Consider the following 20907-nt stretch of genomic DNA (forward strand, 5'->3'; position numbering starts at 1 on the left):
ATTTTGCTCAATACTGGCACAAATCAAAGTGTCCTTTAGTTCCAAATCTGGATTTACCTCCCTTCGTCTGCGAACTCCTCTTGGATCGAACACGGATCCATAAGTAAAAAAAATTACGTATAATAGACTGAATTGTTGATCGTGCTGGAGCCGGCCTATTTGGAAACATATTTACACATTGTTGTCTAATCATGTCTGATAATCCATTCATATGCCAGACAACAATTTGCACTTTTTCCTCGACCGTTAAAATCCTTTTCACAAATTGTTTCTTCAATAAAAAGTTTCTGTTTACCGTAAAAAACACTTCTCGATGTGTTATTATTTGATAACTTGAAGGCTTGATGATTTGGTTAGCTATAAAGCAGGTAGCTGTTCGCGCGCATCCATTCCAATGTCGTCAATTGTTTTGAAAACCATTACCTGTACAGAGGAATTGATATTAACACTGAGAATTTAGTGATGGATTTGACATTAAACAGTCTTCAATGGAGTATTTTCCATTCGCAACTAAAGACTGTAAAACTGGAATTGAATTTGAAATATTTTGTATTTCTATTTTATAACATTGGAATAAGAATAAATTGTAAATAATGAGTTTTTAGAAAACTTGTTACCTAATATGTATCATATTTTCTATATTTTTGATTGAGTAAAACAAAAATTTTACCCTTGGTTTGAATTGAACCCCAGTCTTCTTATCAATAGACAACGTCTCTAACTATTACGCCAACTTCACATACAACAATTGTTTTCGGACTGAACATACCTATTTAGTTTAGTCAAATATTTCAGTAGTTGAGTTATTTTTAATATTAAATAAACTTAAAGATTTATAATTTAAAATCGCTACTAATTAATGTTTTTTACTATAATGTATCTTAATATATCTAATCATTTATTCATCAGAAATTATTAAAATAAAATATTTTCGAGGTCATCCGTATAATTATGACTGAAGTCAAATAGACACGTCTAATAACTAGCCTTATCTCATACTATCTCACAACTTAATCTGTCTTCTATCCTTTCCGCTATTTTGCCGGGTGGTAAGACACTCATCACTGTATATGTCGCTAATAACGTCAGAGATTGATGCGACTATTTTTGTAAAAAAAAAACATTTTCTTATGCTCTAAGTGGCGCATAAAAGAATATTTTCTAAATATGGATGATATCAGAGAAATTAAATGCCCGTTACAGACTAAAACTATCATTCTTATCGGGTTTTCCATTTTTATAAAAAATTACTTACATGAAAGAACCAGTTGAGTATGACAGACCAAAAACAGATAAAAACAATGAATTGCAGCAGTGACAGCTGGGTGTAACAAAAGTACTATATAGAGTTAAAAACATATTCCTGAAGGCCTTTTTGGTGAAATTTATTGCAATAATAAACAATTAACTACTGTAACCACATTAAAAAACAGTATCATTTAAGGTATTACCCATAAAACTATTTTATTTTTAAAATAAATTTTATCGAGCATTTTTCTTAGGAACATCTTAGAAAGGCGGAAATTCCCTTTCATGAACACGCAACATTTCTATACTTTAAATTGTCGCTACTATTTTCCTTTTACTGGCACGCCATAGCCGAACATTAACTTTAATATTAAGACTCGAAGGGTAACACCGGTTATTTATATACTACTACCACCCGCTCGCTTCTATTTAAACAGCACTAACACTTTTATCAACTTTAAGCTTAAAACTATATCACCATTGGATATAAATGAGCTTAGCTCTCAGAAATACGACCAGCTGTTTCCTTTATAGATGTTCAGAGAGAACAAAATTTAAAACGAATAAATGGCAATGGTACTATGTCCGGTTTGACGTAAAAGTATAAATCTGTAAAAAATAATTTCAAATTCTACAAGACCGTCAATAATAGGGCATGAAGTAATGTATGCCATAGAAAACATAAACAATGACAAAGCTACAACAGGAACAAACAATGTGCACATCGAATAATAGAAAACTTTGATGAAGACATTATCAATGCAATAATTGCACCATTTAATGAAATTAAACAATGGCTACGATCACCCTTAGTAGCAATCTCTTAAAAGTTAGGGCTAGCAAGTCAAGTATCTCATTTTAAAAAACTATTTATTTATTTTATTAGGGTGTGGCTACATCACAGTTTAGTGTGTACTTTTCAAAGTTCAAATGTATTTTTTTATTTTTCCAATTGGTTTAATTAATAAATAACAATTTCACCAAATCTTAGAAATAAATTATTTAAGAGTATCTCGTTTAAATGCACACTTTCTCTTTTGGTAATTTTTCGAAAAATGCTTCATTAGTTATTTGTAATTAAAACAAAATGCCTTAATCAGAGTTTTTTGGGATTTTTTTCCTAAAAAAATGGCTAAATGAATTGCAAGCCTGCAAATGGCTTTATAATCTATAAACCTTGTGGTACAAGTATGAATATTTTGACAAGGATAAATGGTTTCTTTCTTGCTAAAAAAATAAACTCAAATATTTCGAATATGCCTTTTGAGCAGTCTACGGCTAAGCTTGTATAGCAGTTGCGGCGCTACAAGCACTTTTCGACGTTTTCAATTATTTAATGTATATACGGTGGGCCAAATTTATTTGAAACCCATTTTGACCTTAAATAAAATTTTTAAGTGCTTGAAGCAAAATAAATGACATTCTGAAAGGCGTACATAGTACTTTTATTAAATTTATTTTTTTATTCAAAAGGTTATATAATTTTTTTAACTGTATAAAACAACTGGGGGATAAAGGGGTAGAATGCGAATACATGGATTCCAGTTTACTCCAACTAGCCTCTTCTACTCAAATCCGACTCTCACCTTCACGCTGGTGTCCCCTGTTAACCGAGCAACCCAGCTGGAGATCTGGTATCCAACCCGGGTGGAAAGTTGGGTCGGGAACTGACGAGAGTGGGTGAAATGGCCCTCCGACAAGGGGGTTTGGCGTTGCGTAAACTACCCAACCCGGTAAAACCCTATAGTTACGAAATCGAAAGTAAAAAATGCCGGACGGAAATCTCGACGACGACCTATGCAACGAAATAAGGACCTGAATAATGGAAATAATGATCTTAAAGTATTTATCTGGAACGTTCGCACACTTAACAAACCTGGAAACATTCGCAAACTGTGTGACATATTAGCACAATATAATGCTGATATTACTGCAATACAAGAAGTACGATGGACAGGTCATGGCATAATCCAAAAAGCAAACTACAATATATACTATAGTTGCCATAGAACCAGACATGAATTTGGGACAGCCTTTATAGTCAATAATAAAGTCAAGCACTTGGTTATAGATTTTAAGCCGATAAATCCGCGAATGGGCTGCTTAAGGATCAGGGGCAAGTTTTTTAATATTAGCCTTATTAATGTACATGCCCCAACAGAGGACAAGCAAGACGAAGAAAAAGACAATTTCTATGATGAATTAGAAAGAACATTATGACAATTGTCCCAGAAATGACATTAAAATAATAATCGGTGATCTGAACGCAAAAATCGGAAGGGAAGAAATATATCTACCGCACATTGGTAAATATAGTCTCCATAATAATACTAATTCAAATGGACACCGAGCAGTCACCTTCGCAGCCTCAAAGAACATGATCGTAGGAAGCACATGTTTTCTACACAAAAAAATACATATGGGGACTTGGACCTCGCCTGATGGATTAACGAACAACCAAATTGATCATGTGATCATAGATGCTAGACACTTCTCCAACCTTATGGATGTCCGCACCTATCGAGGCGCCAATATTGATTCAGATCATTTTCTAGTTGGCACAAGAATTCGGGCTAGAATCTTAAATGCGAAGAAGGAGAGAAGTACCAAAACAAGGCGCCTTAATATTGAACTCCTCAAAAACCCGCAAACGGTAGAAAGGTTTCAAAACTATATCGAAACTAAATACATAACTAAAGAGAATCTAACAATTAGTGAACAATGGGAAATGTGTAAAAATTACATTAAAGACGCATCAAATAACATTCTAGGGCCGCAAAGACCACCACCACGCAATGAGTGGTTCGATGCTGAGTGCGGGGACATTACAAAATCAAACAAGAAAATTCTATAAAAATCTAAATAAGGCAAGAAAAGAATTTAAACCAAGGATCGGACTATGTAAGGATAAGGAGGGGCATATACTCAATACAAAAGAAGAAGTATTGAAAAGGTGGGTGGAACACTATAAAGAACTGCTTACTATCGAAGTAGAAGATCCAAATCAACCACCCTTAGAAGCAAACAACAATACACCATTGGAGCCTCCATCAATTCAGGAAGTACGGGATGCAATAAAACACCTAAAAAATAATAAATCTCCAGGAAGTGATGGTATATCCGCGGAACTTATTAAATGTGGAGGTGCTACTCTCACTAATCATATATATAAAATCATACTGAGAGCCTGGAATGAGGAACAAATCCCAGAAGAGTGGTGTATTGGGATCGTTTGCCCGCTACATAAAAAGGGCGATGAATTAGAATGTAGAAACTATAGGGGAATAACCCTCCTTAATACAGCATACAAAATATTTTCGAGTATCTTATATGGTCGCCTGAGTGAGTATTCATAGGAGCTTCTTGGCGAATATCAAAGTGGTTTTAGGCCTGGTCGATCAACAACAGACCAGATCTTTGTGCTAAGGCAAATACTGGAAAAAACCAATGAATTTAATATCGACACATACCATCTTTTCGTAGATTTTAAATCGGCCTATGATAGTGTCCTAAGAAATAAATTGTATGAAACCATGGATGAATTCCACATCCCCGATAAACTGATAAGATTGGTTAAGGCTACAATGCGTAAAGTTGTTTGCAAAGTCCAAATACAGGGCGAACAATCACAGGCATTTGAAACGCATGTTGGGCTGCGACAGGGAGATGCGCTGGCTTGTCTCCTATTCAACATAGCTTTGGAAAAGGCGGTCAGGGATGCCCAAATAGACAGCAGAGGAAACATTTTTAATAAATCATCCCAAATTTTGGCATATGCAGATGATGTTGATCTAGTTGCCCGCACAACACGCAAGCTAGAAGAAATGTATACCACCTTGTCACACGCCTCAAAAAATATGGGCCTGCAAGTAAATGAATATAAAACTAAGATAATGGCATCAACATCCAACAATAGAGCCAGAAACATCGGCCACCAACTCACGGTTGATAATTCCACATTTGAAGTGGTGGACAAATTCACATACTTAGGCTCCCTGATCACCAAGGAGAACGTCATGATGGAAGAAATCAAGCGAAGAATAATCCTAGCAAACAAATGCTATTTTGGACTGAGTAGACATATGAGAAGCAGAAACTTAAGCCAAAAAACAAAAATAACCATATACAAAACCCTTATACAACCAGTGTTGACATATGGGTCAGAGGCATGGACCATTTCCAAGGCAGATGAAAATCTCCTGCTTATATTTGAACGAAGGATCCTGAGAAGAATATTTGGTGGCATCTGTGAAAATGGTGTTTGGAGAAGGAGGTACAACTACGAGATATATCACAGATATAAACATATATTTGGTGGTAAAGACGTAGTATCCTTTATAAAAATAGGAAGACTAAGATGGGCAGGACATCTGGCAAGATCACAGCAGAACAACCCTCCTAGAAGAATCCTTATGTCACAACCTGTGGGAAGTATAAAAAGGGGTAGACCAAAACTCAGATGGAGGGATGGTGTAGATGAGGATGGTAGACAAATAGGCGCAGCAAACTGGCAACAGTTGGCAATGGATAGAACTGACTGGCTATAGACTTGGGAAGGTCGAGGCTCTTTTATAGGGCTGTAGCACCAATGATGATGATGAATAAAACAACTTGAAATTAATTAACTAAATTCATTATGGATGAGTCCCCTATGGTTATTTACTACAGCTTGCAGTCTTCGACGTCACTGTCTAATTGATCGCTTAATAATTTCTTAGTCGAATTGGTTTCAATAGATCCATCAGTTCCAACAGATCCAACAGTTAACTGTTAACTTCAAGCACCATCAAGCAGCGTTACTACAGTGGACGCCAAATCTGAATAACCAGCGCAAAAATCGGATTTTGTTAACTTAAAAGTCGACACGTCCACTTACACTTTAAACCTTATTCTGGCTTACTGTCAGTAGCGTAACTACTTGTCAGTAATGATTGTACATGTACAGATGTAACTGTTTGTTTGCTGTGTCTGTATTTCCAAAGTGACTGGTGAGTTGAATAATGTCTACCATCGTGGAAAATGCAAAGTGTAGATCCGTAATATTATTACAAAGTCGTGAAATAATATTTAATATATATAAATATTTTGATAAATCAAAAAAGAGGTCACTTTAGAAGATATCAAACGGCAAACTTCACAAGTAACAGGTAAAAATATTGTGTAGTTTATTTATAACGAAACGTAGTTTTCAATACTCGTATATATTGAATATGTTTACATTAAGTTTTTTTAATTTTTATATGTATATGTATAAAAGCAGGCTGACTAAAAAATCAACAAAAAGATAACAATTTTGTGAAATAAGACTAAGACGTTCTTGGTATCTTTCATTACAATAAATGGCCTTTAGCACAATAATCAAATTTATGAAATATCCAGATAATTTCATTTTCGTTTATCATGCGTAAAAATCCTGTTAGAAATGCTAATTACAGTTAATTCCTAACTAAGTTTTTGAAATGATATTCTTTTTAAACACATGCAAATATTTTTTGCATATAGTATTTTTCATATAAAAATGCGTGCACGTCACAATTTATATAAAGTGACGTCACTTATATTTAAAATTTCCAGAACGTCAACCTTAAAGTTCAAATTTTCCTAACACAGATAATAATACGAAACCCATACGGAACTACTCGATCTTTAATAGGCGTCAACATGGTATAATAATCAGAAAAATGTAATCATCAATATATTGGGAATTTTAGAATTATATTAATTAAATCACCAAAAACATTTGTTATTATTAATAATATAAATTTTATGAAATAACTCTTTAAGCCTTATATTCCACAAAATAATAATTTTAATTAAATATATTAGACAATTGTACGCAATTCATAAAGGGAATACTTCAAATTTTTTGACATTTAAGCGTATGGCAAAATTGTTTAAAGTGTTGCCGCTTTTTTAGAGTAAGAATTTTGTTTATGTTTTGATTTCTTACACAATTTGATCATAATATATTATACAGGGTGAGTCATGAAAAACTTTACATACTTCTACCATATGTAGAGTCAAACTCCCAGTCATCCAACATTTTTGTCAGTTTTTAATTATTTGCGAGAAAATGGCACTTTTCCTAGTGGAACAACAGAGCGACATGTAGATGAAGCGCAGGAAGATGGCATTATGGACGCCGTTACTATGAACCCTACAATAAGCACTAGACAAGTAAGTCGAGAACTCAATGTTACTCAATCAAAAGTAAGTATAGTCTTACAAAAAAATAATCTATACCCATATCACATTCAAATGGTTCAGCGACTACATTCTGGAGATGAGATCGATAGGTTGGAATTTTGTAGATGGATTAACAATAATCGACCAACGCTATACAGGACACTATTTACAGATGAAGCCCAATTTACCAGAGACGGGATAAATAATTCACGAAATTCACATGTGTGGGCAGAAGAAAATCCCCATGCTATTCGAGAACGTCGTTCTCAGTTAAGGTTTTCGGTTAACGTGTGGATTGGTGTCATAAATAACCAATTAGTAGGTCCTCACTTTTTTGATGGTCCTTTAACAGGGCAGGTCTATTTGAACTTTCTACAAAATATTTTGCCGAATTTGCTTGCCAACGCGAACGTTGCTATCCGAGGGATGTATTTTCAGCATGATGGGGCACCCCCACACTTTTTACTGGCAGTGAGACAACATCTCAATAATGTTTATGGCAACAGGTGGATAGGACGTGCAGGTGCTATTTCGTGGCCTTCAAGATCCCCTGATTTCAATCCCGTTGATTACCATATTTGGGGACGATTGAAGCAACTAGTTTACGCAGTGAATATTAATAACCGACAACAATTAATTGATAGAATTATACATTGTTGTAATACTATTAGAAACGATCCCCAGAGTATCCGTAATTCAATACGTCAATTAACAATTCGGCAACAAAAATGTGTACAGGCTGCAGGGTTCCATTTTGAAAATCTATTTTGAATTATTTTTATTTTGTTACCATTATTGTATCTTTTCCAGTTCTAATTTATGGGTTTATCATAACTATGTACATATTTTTAGTTTTTTTTTTAAATTGTTTTTCGTTATTGTTAGTAGTTACTGTTTTTTGTTGTGCAGTGACTCAGTTTATCATTTCAATTAAAATGTTTGAAATTTATAACATTTGTTTAAATTAATAACCTTATAATTTGATACTTCATTATGGTTGTTCTATTTTTGGTAAGATTTGTTCACTAAAAATTTGATAAAAGTGCGACAACATTGTCGCATATGTCGTTTTCATTGGCTATTTATGTAGTTTGAAAATCACTTATTGCATTTTAAAAAAAATTTATACAGGGTGTAATATTTAATACGAATCCCTAAATTAATTTTTCCGAAGCCAGTCCTGGAATTTTTTAGTTTAGCTAATACCAGTCGAATGTTTGATAGTAGTGTACTGTATCATGCAAAAATTAAAAAAATCAAATGAGCCGTATAAACACTACAGTAAAATGAAATAAATGGTCAATGACACAAATCACCCTGTTAATTAATAAAAAAGAGGAGTTGACATTTTTTAGTGGCCACATGATATGCTCCCTGAGGGACTCTACTTATGGTAGAAGTATGTAAAGTTCCTCATGACTCACCCTGTATATTAATAAATTGTATTTACAAATACATATTAAATTTAGATTAATAACTTTAAAAACTAATTATTGTTGTGTATTGTGATTGTGCTATGTCAAAACAACTAAATAGTATGTAGAAAGCTGATAAGCTTTCATATAAGATAGATTATTTTGAACAAGAAATAATGGCGGGACGTTTTTTACTATTTAATTATTCAACTATAATTAAACTAAAATATGAAAAAAGTCTTAATAACGAATGTTTCCACCTCTACTACGTATAACAGCCTCACATCGTTGGCACATACTTAAAATTAATTGCCGTATTTCATTTTGGTCTAGTTCTCTCCAAATCTGGATTAGCCTCTCTCCCACTTACTGTAAGTTGTTTGGTTGGAACGGAGTCGCTCTTAATCGCCTACCAAGGATATCCCAGAGATTTTCAATCGGATTTATATCCGGACTATGTGCTGGCCATTCCATAGTATTAATTTCTACCTCTTCTAGATAATTTCTGACGATCTGTGCAGCGTGAGGTCTGGCATTATCTTGCATTCTTCTTCTTCTGGTTCCTATTCGTTTCGGATGTTGTAAATCATATTGGCAATCATGACCTTGCTCGCTGCGGCTCGAAACAGCTCCGTTGAGGTTTTCTTAAACCATGTTCTTAAATTCCGCAGCCATGATATTCTCCTTCTACCGGGACCTCGCTTACCTTTGACTTTACCTTGCAATATAGACTGCAGCAGGGAGTAACGGTGCTGATTTCTCATAATGTGTCCCAGATATTGCAATTTTATGCGTTTGATCGTAAACACAATCTCTGGTTCCTTCTTCATTTTTTCTAGAACTTCCTTGTTCGTGATCCTTGATGTCCATGATGTTCTCAGCATTCTTCTATAAATCCACATCTCAAATGCTTCAAGTTTTTAATAGTGGGTGTCTGTAAGCGTCCATGCCTCCGCCCCGTACAACAACACAGAGAAAACATAGCATCTCAAATGTCTCATTTTTGTATCTAGGGATATGTTATTTTGTTAAAGATCGTTCTTGCCTTTCCTATGCGGCACTTTATTTCCTGTACATTGCTCCACTGTTCGTTTATAATAGTTCCCACGTAGCTATACTATTTTACTCGCTCTATCTGCGTCCCATTAATGTATAGATGAGCCCCATTTATATTCTCCTTGCTGATAATCATTTGTTTCGTTTTGTGGGTATTATTGTTTAGTCCGTACTGTTGACTGTACTCGTTTATTCTGTCCATTAGCCTCTGAAGTCCCTCTAAACTATCTGCTATCACCATGGTGTCGTCGGCATATCTAACATTGTTTACTCTTTCACCATTTAGAAGGATGCATTCGTCTATTCCGTAAAGAGCCTCGTTAAAAATTTTCTCTGAGTACATATTAAATATCAACGGCGACAGGATACATCCCTGTCTAACTCCACGTAGTATTTTTATGTGATCTGTTTCTTCTCCGCTAATTTTCATGTATGCGGTCTGATTCCAGTATAGTTCTGAAATTATTCTGAGGTCTTTGTCATCCAGGTCTGCTTCTTTTAAAATGTTTATCATCTTTTGATGTTGAACTCTGTCAAATGCCTTTTCATATTCGATTAAGCACGCGTATACGTCGCAGTTAACGTCCCTGCATCTTTGAATCAGTACCTGTACTCCGAAAAGTGCCTCTCTGGTACCCACTGCGTTAATGAAGCCGAACTGTCTGTCTGATATTTGTTCCTCGCACTTCTTATAAATTCTTCCATGGATGACTCTAAGAAACAGTTTCAACATGTGGCTCATTAGGCTGATTGTTCGATATTTTTCGCACTTTTTAGCCCCCTGTTTTTTAGGTATCGCTATGAATTCTGATTCTAGTCATTTATCAGGGATGATTCCTGTATTGTACATTTTATTGAAGACAGCCGTGATCCAATTTATTCCTTCTTCCTCCAAGAGTTTTAAAAATTCAGCCTCGATATTATCAGACCCTACAATCTTGCATTAGTAAGAAATGTTCACCGATATAAGGAGTGACTGGTACTACATGTTGCTCCAGGATCTCCTATATGTACCTTTCAGTTGTAACAGTTCCATTTTGTATGACCACTAGGTCCGTACGTGCGGTCAAAGAAATACCACCCCACACCATAACGGATCCTCCACCAAAAAATGTGGTGTGTGAGAAGTTACACTGAGCATATCGTTCGTTGAGTCGTCGCAACACACGAACACGTCTGTCGTTATTGTACAAACAATATCGGGATTCATCAGTAAATAGCACTCGTTTTCAGTCAGCCTCTAACCAATTAATGTGTTCTCTGGCAAAATGTAGTCTCCCCCTTCGATGCTCTGCAGTTAATAGAGGACCTCGGGCGGTAATCCTAGGTGTTAAGTTGTATTCCCTAAGTCGCTGGCGAACAGTTTCAGTACTAACTTGTATAGCATGCACGTCTCGAAGCTGAATTTGTAGACTTCGATGTGTTACAAAACGTTGTTGAAGAGCAGAAATTCTTAACAATCGATCTTGAATAGGGGTAGTTACCCGGTTTCGTCCTTGCCCTGGTCTGCGAGTATGATCCCCTGTTTCAAGGAATCTTTCTAATACCCGTGAGATGGATGTGTGGGACACATTAAACCGACGACCAATTCTTCGGTAACTCCAACCTTCTTCCGGAAGTATCACTGCTTGTGCACATTCATCTCGGGTTAAATTACGTGATTGACGCTCCATAATAAACACAATTTAACAATAATCAACAATTAAACAGTAGCCGAATAAAATTCCTGATCACTTGGAAATTAGTATGTTTATAGAATTAGTACATTTTTTGCTTCTTTTTGTTTTGTTGCAAAATAAAACTATAGCGATAAAACACAGTCAATAAATATAGAGTGTACGAATAGCATATACAAGAGGCTTGCGCAAAATAGAACATTACAATGGAAATTTTTATTAAAGCTAATAAAATAGTTTAATATTTGAAAGTGGTGATATATATATATGTATATATATATATATATATATATATATATATATAAATATATATATATATATATATATATATATATATATATCTTCTTCTTAGTTGTTAACCTGATGCAGGTATCGTGATATCATGAAGCTATTAGCTAAATTTCCCAATGTTCCTCCACGTTTTTCTATCTTCTGCCATTCTAGCACATTCTGGCAATGGAGCGCCAATGGTAGCAACAATATGGTCCGTGTATCGTGTGGGAGATCTACCTCTATTTCTTTTGCCTTCTACTTTTCCCTGGATGGTAAGTTTTTCAAGACCATTTCTTCGAAGCACATGTCCAAAATATATATATATATATATATATATATATATATATATATATATATATATATATATATATATATATTTAGGTAGCACTATAATTCATATATGAGTAAACACACTCTCCTTCTACAGGGAATATTATATTTCTTAATTTAAATGCCACTATTCGGCAATATGATGCTTATTAAATTTGTGTTTTTTTTTAGGATGATGCTGTTACTGAAACGGTGAAGGCATTTTTTCAACAAAAAATTGCAAATAACTAAAACAGCAAGCATTTTTCAAAAAATAACAATTAATTGCTGTCCCACTTGAAAAATTTTAAAAAATACATTTGAGTTTAGAAAAACATAGAATTGAGTAAAAAAGGTTTGGTGCATTTGAGATGCAAAAAAATTAGTCGATCTATTCCGTTTCTAAGCGTCTTTTAAGAGTAAACCGCTTGCCTAAAAGCAACGCATATTGCAGAAATAATATTAGATGAATCAGAAGCTCGACAAAAAAAATGAAGTAGTAAAGAATAAATCTAATAAGAAATTTCTACACTGTAGTGCCAATTATTGTCAAAATATCCCTTATTTTGGTGATCTATAGCTAGGTCAGCATGGTCAGGATACATTCAATGTCGAACATTTGAATAGAAGTAATTAGAAAAGCTGTCTCCGTCAGGAGTTAATATCAAAAAGAGATTGATTGCGTTTTTTACGAATATAAAAAAACATTTGTTATTGAATTTACATTTTTCTTGATTTCCTTTTTTCGTATTGTGCTATAACTGTATATTTCATGTTTTTGATCAGTATATGAAACCAGCTCATAATTTATATGACAACGGGAGTTATAACTTAAACTTTTATATTTGTCCTGAACTAGTTGTACTTTATTGTCATTTACTGCAGATGTTGTATATCACGGTAATAAAATTTTTAGTAGCCGAAACAACCAACATAAAAATTTGTAATTTTTGCAAGATATTAAATTTGAGGATAAGGGGCAATTTTGTCCAACCTGCGAGTTCTTGTCTACATAAAAACCCATTATGAAATATACAACTCCAGCTACGCATTCAGCAATTTGTGAATTGAAATTTAAATAAAATATTCATTCACCTCTGATATTTCGTCATTTAACTCTGTTTTCCTAATACTTTGTATAACATTGCGATATATATTTACGCAATAAAAATACTAGAAACAAAATTAATTAGTTAATAACCACTACCATTAATTAATAAATATACTCCGTTCGCTGATGGCAGCCCCAACTGTCAAGTAAGTTTAGTAGTATTTTTTTACGTTGGATAAATTTTGACGTTGTAAAGTAAAACAGTTACGAATGTTAAAGCCGAAAACGGGTTTTTAAAAAATTATTTTCTTAACAAAATTTATTTATAAGGAACGTACAAGTATGGTAACAACTACAAAACAAGAAGCTCTTAATATAATTTAACACTGGTATATATAGTCTTTCTATTAGATCAGTCACTGAGGGTTCTTACCTCCGAATTCTTTATAACTGAATCGATTCATTTGAAATTTTGTGTGTTGATAAATAATTACTCAAGGAACAAAAGTTTTATAGTGCCGATGTGCGCTTCCACCCTGGGGATGTTTGCCACCCCTTTTCGAGGGTGGAAATTTTCTCACTCAAAATAACCACGCTACTAGATAGAAAGATAAATTTCAAACAAAAAATGTAGTAAACATTTTTCTCGCTAGATCAATACTTTTTGAGTTATTCGCTGTTGAAAAGTGTCATTTTTCGTTAAAAAAAACATGTTTTTCAAAGATTTTTTAAGAATAGCTCTGAAACTAAGAGTTTTATCAAAAAAAGTGTAACGACTAAAATTAAAGCTCATAAAAAAACAAAAAGATTGGCTTTTTAATGAATATTTTCAGTTCAAATTAACTGAGTTATGGCTGTTCAAAGAAGGTTTGTTTTTGTTTTTGTCTTTCAATACGAGTATTTAACGTTAAATAACGGAAAACGGGTACATTTTTTGACAAAAACTCATATAATATTTTTAAAAGAGCTTGAAAAGACCTTTAAAATGAGTGGTGGTAAAAGTCCTTTCCACCAACTGTACGTGAGATACAATGAAAAAAAGGATGGGTTTCTCAAATTTTTGTAAAAAAACGCAATAAAACTAACGTCATGTTCACTAGGATTGAAATAAATTGTTTTCCTTATAGAATTCACTTTATTTTAGTGTTTTTTGTATGATCCAAAAGTTTAGCTACTAAAGAATACCCAGTTGTTGAAAAAAGTATGATTACATTTTTTTTTGTAGATATTAAAAACAAAATCTTTTTTTTATAATAACTTCAAAACTATATAAGATACGTAAAAGATGACACAATACAAAAAAATAGATTTTTTTTCAACAAAAATTTTCATTTTTTAATTCTTTTTGTAGCTTAAAAAATAATGGAGATATAGTTGGTTGAAGTTTGCTTTATAGCGCATGAACCACTGGTCTCCGACCCTTTGACCCTTCACCCTTTAAACATGAAGGACATTAGAATGTTAACATATTTATACTTATAGTTCGTTTAATTACCTGTAAAATCGGTTTTTTATGCATGTTGTAACATCAAAATTAACCGAGTTATGGTAAAAAAAACCAATAGTACTTTTTAGAATAAATTTTGAATGGAAAATTTGGAGCATTGGAGGATTTCGATGGAACTAATAGACATTTAATATATACATGTGCATCTATGTATCTCTCTCTCTCTCTCTCTTTCTCTCTCTCTCTTACCAGCTCCAGAAGAACTGCTGAAAATGTTTTTTTGCAATTATTGTACAAAAGGTTGCGGATCAGCGTGTGGCTGTCGGAGGCTGGGATTATTTTGCAATGCAACATGCGGAACATGCTGTGGTGACAATTGCCAAAATTGTCCTCCAGTAAACGAAGACCAATTGGACGGTGAAAATTATGATTCCGATAATGAATAGATATTCATTTATTTTATACCTCGTTTTATATAAATATTATTTATTTTTAGTTTTTTGGAAAATAAAAAAATTGTAATATATTATAAACTAAATTTTTCGATTTATGTCCATGTCTAAGTTAAGGATGTAAGGATTTTATTTTCATCAAAAGGGGTGCTTGTAAGGGTTGAAAAAAGTAGGCTTATTTTATAAGTAAAAAATTAATTTTTATCTACAAACAATGCACTCTAAAAATGTTTCAAATCTTAAAAAAAAATTTAATTAATTTTTGACAAAGGGGGTGGTTGTGAGGGTTGAAATGTTGAAATTATAATAAAAATTTATTTTATACGCAAAAAATTAATTTTTGTTAAATAAAATGCACTCAAGAAATGTTTCAGACCAATAAAAATATATTAAATTAATTTTTTACAAAAGGGCTTGGTTGTGAGGGTTAAAATGTTGAAATTATAATAAAAAGTTATTTTATATGCAAAAAATTAATTTTCGTTAAATAAAATGCACTCAAGAAATGTTTCAAACCGATAAAAATATTTTTTAATTCATTTTTAATTCATTTTTGTTATAAGGGTGGTTGTAAGGGTTGAAAATTTCCAATAAATAAAATATTATTGTATAGCTAGGGTAATAATTTTTATTTGTATTTAAATACATAATTGAAATGTCTCAAGCTGCTACGACTTTTTTTTTTCATATTATTTTTATAAAAAGTATTAGCCTTTAAGGGTTTTTTAAGGGTTTTAAGGGTTGAAAATTGTGAATAATTAATTTTCATATTAAAGAACACATTACAATATTTACCTTATGCGATAAGATTTAAGTGCATAAATTAATTAAATCCGTGTTTTTCCCAGTTTCTTCAATAAGGGGTAGTTTTCACCCCTTAAAAACAAAAAGCGCACCTAGAGCGTATATAACTTTTGAAGTGGAAGGTAAGATAAGCTGAATTTGAAATTTGGAAAGAAATCGATGCAGTTATAAAAAATTCGGAGGTATTACCATATTTTAATCCTCAGTAACTGGATTATATAATGTCGTCACACACAAGATATTCCAGGGACGTATCTAAACTGTATATAAATGGATTTACATGCATAATTTTTACAAATGGAAAATTTTTGATAAATATACACTCCAATTATTTATGGTTATTTTTGAGAGAAATTCAGTAAGAATTTTTGTGTTGTATGTTTTTGACAGTGAATCTGTAAAAATATATCTGTAAATCATGAGGAAACGGGCTATACTAATAAACTAACCTACAGTGCGATCAGCGAGAAGCGACTTCTTGCGGATTTTAGATAATATTTACCAGTAGATAATGGTATGACTAGGTAACTCGAAATTCCAGTGTCCATTTTATTTCAATATTTTTCAGTCTTCAGTATAACAGATAGTATCTATAAATACTACCTTATATGGTTGGTATTGTAGTAGCAGATAACCAATTATAATCTCGTAATAAAAGAGTGTTTTAAAAGTTTATTACGTGGGGTACAGTGGACGCCAAATCTGACAAACCTGCGCACAAACCGGATTTCATTCTCTTGAAAATCGACACGCCCACTTATACTTTAAACCTTATTCTGGCTTACTGTCAGTAGCGTAACTACTTTTTAGTAACGATTGTACATGTACAGATGTAATTGTTTGTTTCTTGGGTCTGTATTTGCAAAGTGACTGGTGATTTGTACAAAGTATCATAAATACCCACCCTTGGTTCTTCATATTTGGCGACTACTGTATGAATAGAATTGTCCTTTTAACTATTTTAATTTTAAAATGCCGAAAATAACTAGTGTCCCTACTTAGATTAAACCTTACAAAGAACTATCTATGGATATGGACAAAGTTTATTGTTCCAGTAACTAACTGTACTATTATTTTTTTGAAGTTTGTTGGTGTAATATACGCGTCGGTAAGTTTAGATGCACATCGATAAGTCTATTTTTGATATTCCCTATAAAAATGCTCTACAAGTATCAAAGAAGTTTTTTATTATTAAAATTACAGGAAATACAGGCGTTTTTGTCCAAGGTGATCGTACAATAAATAATGTCCTCTATTTCCTGAACTTAGTCACAACTTATTTTTAGTGGGAGCTATGACAAATAAAAACTTTAGCTATCACTCCACCAAAAACAGGTGTCAATTTCTAGAGCCAAATGGAAACATTTCATATGTTGGAGTACGTGGAAAAAATTTGTGGGACATCCAATTTAGACTTACGCCTATTGTAGAATATGATTTAGCTTTCAAAATATTAATAAAGTTATAGCAAGATCGCCTAGGTCATATTAACTTTAGTACAATTAGGAAAACTCTAATTCAGTAGAAAATATAAGAGTTGAAGACAAAGAAGAATTTTTCTGTGAGTCATGCCAGTATGGGAAGCAGTCAAATAAGTCCCATAAAAGTCTTACAAGAAGCAGATTAGAATGTTCAGCTCAATATACATCACAATAGCATAGTCGTAGTGAAAGGCAGTTTAGGACAATTGTTTAAAGTGCAAAGAAAAATGTGTCACAAGAAGTATGAACTGAAGCTGTAAATACTGCTATGTATGTTTTCAATAGAACAGCTTCAAGTTAAGTACAAAACGCGACCCCACCTATGAACAGTGGTTTGAACGAAAACCAGATCTAAAGCATATCAGAGTTTTTGGCAGTCCAGCTTACATGTTGATACCATCACGGTTCAGTAAGAAGTTTGATTATAGATAGACATCGGGATAGACTTTGGGATTGTGAGAAGAGAAGAATTGAAGTGAGCTGCAATGTAGATTAAAATGAAGATTGAATTGAAGGAACAATTGAAAATAAGAATGAAATTTAAAAGAAAGTTGGAATTTTAAAACTTAGATGATAATGAAGAAAAAGACTATGATGCTATGTATGAACACTGTGAAATATTTGTACCTATAACTCATGAAGGTGCAATAAATTGTGAGGATTCTAGCAAATGGCAGCAAGCAATGGAGGAAGAAATAGATGCCCTTACGTTTAGTAACACATGGAACTTCGTAAAATTGCCCAGTGGTGCAAAAATGATAGACAATAAGTGGGTTTACCGTGTTAAGACTGACTCAGATAGTAATCCTGTTCTCTAGAAAACACGGCTGTTTGCACGCGGTTTTATGCAAGAACGTGTAATAATGACACTTTTGCGCCGGTTTTGCAGTATGACTCAATGCGAATTTTGTTATTGTTAGCAGTGGAAAAGGACTCTAGGCTTGCTAATTTTGATGTACAGACTGCATTTCTGTACGGTGACTTGCCAGAGTGTGTGTATATAAAGCAGCCAACTGGTTTTGAAAGTAAGAAGTCACAGAACTTAATGAGTAAATTAAATAAAGCCTTATATGGACTTCAGCAATCAATAAGATGCTGAAACCAGAAGTTTGTATCTTTTCTTAATAAATTTGACTTTACACAATTAAAAAGTAATCAATGTGTTTTGCTAGTAATTTTGAAAATGCTGAAAGTTATTTAGCAATTTATGTCGATGATGGAGTTGTCATGTCAAAATCATAAATTTCTATTAATGAACTTATAGAAACTTTAAAGCAAATGTTTAAAATATCTGTGAATTTAAATAATAAATTACATTTTCTTGGACTTGACATTGACCAAGATCTTAGTGAGGGTACAATTGCTATTCATTTACATGATTATATAAAAAACTTCTTAGTAAATTTAATATGACTAACGCTAATCCATTAAAGATTCCTGCTAAGCCTAGCGTACCTTTGTCTAAAGGAAATATTTTAAATAGTAAAAGTCTTTGCTATATCGTGAGGCTGTTGGTTCACTAATATTTCTAGCAGCCACCAGTCGCCCAGATATTACATTTGGAATTAATCAGGTAAGCAGATTCTTTAATGCTTGGAGTGACGAACATTGGAAAGCAGTCAAACAAATTTTTAGACATCTGAGATGTACTACTTATTATAGAATTATGTATAGAAAAACTACACAAATCAAGGTGATAGGCTACACTGATGCAGACTATGCTAGTTGTCTAGATACAAGAAAATCTACTAGTGGATATGTATTTATGCTAGGCAATGGCCCTGTTACCTGGAAGCGCCAAAAACAGAACCTAGGCGCGTGTTATATGTACATATGTGTCCTTGGCTTTTAATGTTTGGTAGAGAAACTTTATGGCTTATATTTTTTTTTTAAAGAGATTGGAATTGATGTCTCATCTGTCAATATCTTTGTTGCTAATTAATCTGCCATTAAGCTAACACAGGCACAACAATTTCATAACCGAACAAAACATATTAATATATAGGTTTACTTTGTTGAGATGGGTTTGAAAACAAGAATATCTATGTAAGCTTTCTCAATTCAAGCAATTAGTTAGCCGATTTGTTCACCAAAGCATTGTCAAAGATAGTTTGTAACAATTAAGTAAATAATATATAATATAATAGAATAAAATATCTTTTATTTTTTAGAAAATGGACACAAACCGAGATGGTGTGGTGACTTTGGACGAATTCTTAGAATGTTGCCGAAAAGACGAAAGCATATCTTCGTCCATGGCCGTCTTTGATTCATCAATATGACATTCGACCAGCGGCGTTCGTGAAGGTTCTTCAACCTGATGGACTCAATGAACGAATGTCGTTTCCCGAAATGTTATTTTGACCAACTAGACTTTTTTCATATATGTAAAAATACAAGGAAAACAATGATTCGGTGATAGAATGTAGGTTACTTATATTAGGTACCTTACATATTGGGTACGAGGTGAAAATTGAACGAATGAAGTGTTAATTGGAGATTAAAACATTATAATAAATTTATGTATACACATAATTCGAGTGTTGTCAACGGTATTTCTATTCTTTGCTTCTTTGTGTTAATCTTGCAGGAAGACATAAACGGGGTTTTATTTTTGTATTCATTTTTGATTATCGGGTAAAAGAATATCATAATTATTTTCTTAAATATGATACCAATTTTTTGCTGAAGCTGCAATTTGTTTTGTTGGATAAACAACCAAATGACTTAGGTAATAAAAAATCTTGGAAACTAAATTAATACTTCAGTGACAAAAATTAATCAGTTAAAAATAGAATCAAAATCAAATTTTTTGGAAAACAAATTAGGAAATTAACTATGTTAATTATATTGATCAACTAATTAATAAATGTGTGCAAGTTGCACGAATTCACAATACTATGACGTGTAAATTAAGAAAACAAAATTTTCTGATTAATGTTAAGAAAAGGTTTCTTTTCAGATTTTATCGATTTCCGTCTTTATAAAAGTTTTTGTAAATTAAATTATGTGCCAAAAAATTTAAATATATTTATTACCTTCCTTTCAAAAAGCCAAATCTCTCTTGTTTATAATTTTATGGATATTTGTATAATCGCTTCATCACCACTGAATGGTCTATAACTACAATTATAATTGTTTAAAATCTTTCCAAGCTTCTAGCAACTCTTGAATGTAATTTCTCAGCTGCTTTAGACTAATTATACACTGTAAAGCTACTTTCGCTTCTTTACTCGTAGGACCTTGCCAGTTACTAGAAGTGAACTACTCTCGTTCGTTCATTCAATTTGCACTCAAAGGGCTATATTTAAATCATTTAGTATTAAAATAAAAAAAAAAGCGAGAATATGAGTCTAAAATGAGATAAAACACAGAGAAAAACATTTGTATGTAATTGATTGGATTCAATTTGCTTTATATATAGCATTTAATTTATTTCGTAAGAAAATATGTAACAAAACTTTCAAAAAGTCGAAACTATTATATGAATGTATGAAATAGTGTTGTCT

General features: G+C 32.8%; 1 protein-coding gene across 2 annotated transcripts in view; it reads left to right on the top strand.

Moving 5' to 3' along the window:
* Positions 1–20297, top strand: part of LOC140445742 (calsenilin-like) — an 859410-nt gene extending 839113 nt beyond the window's left edge. For both annotated transcript variants that reach the window (XM_072538045.1, XM_072538047.1), the window contains one exon: positions 19570–20297. In XM_072538045.1, coding sequence (XP_072394146.1) covers positions 19570–19680 — 111 coding nt within the window. In that variant the 3' untranslated portion in view covers positions 19681–20297. The remainder of the gene's footprint in view (positions 1–19569) is intronic.
* The last annotated feature ends 610 nt before the right edge of the window (positions 20298–20907 follow it).

Source organism: Diabrotica undecimpunctata, chromosome 7, assembly GCF_040954645.1.
Source record: "Diabrotica undecimpunctata isolate CICGRU chromosome 7, icDiaUnde3, whole genome shotgun sequence".
NCBI classification, from domain to species: Eukaryota; Metazoa; Arthropoda; class Insecta; order Coleoptera; family Chrysomelidae; genus Diabrotica; species Diabrotica undecimpunctata.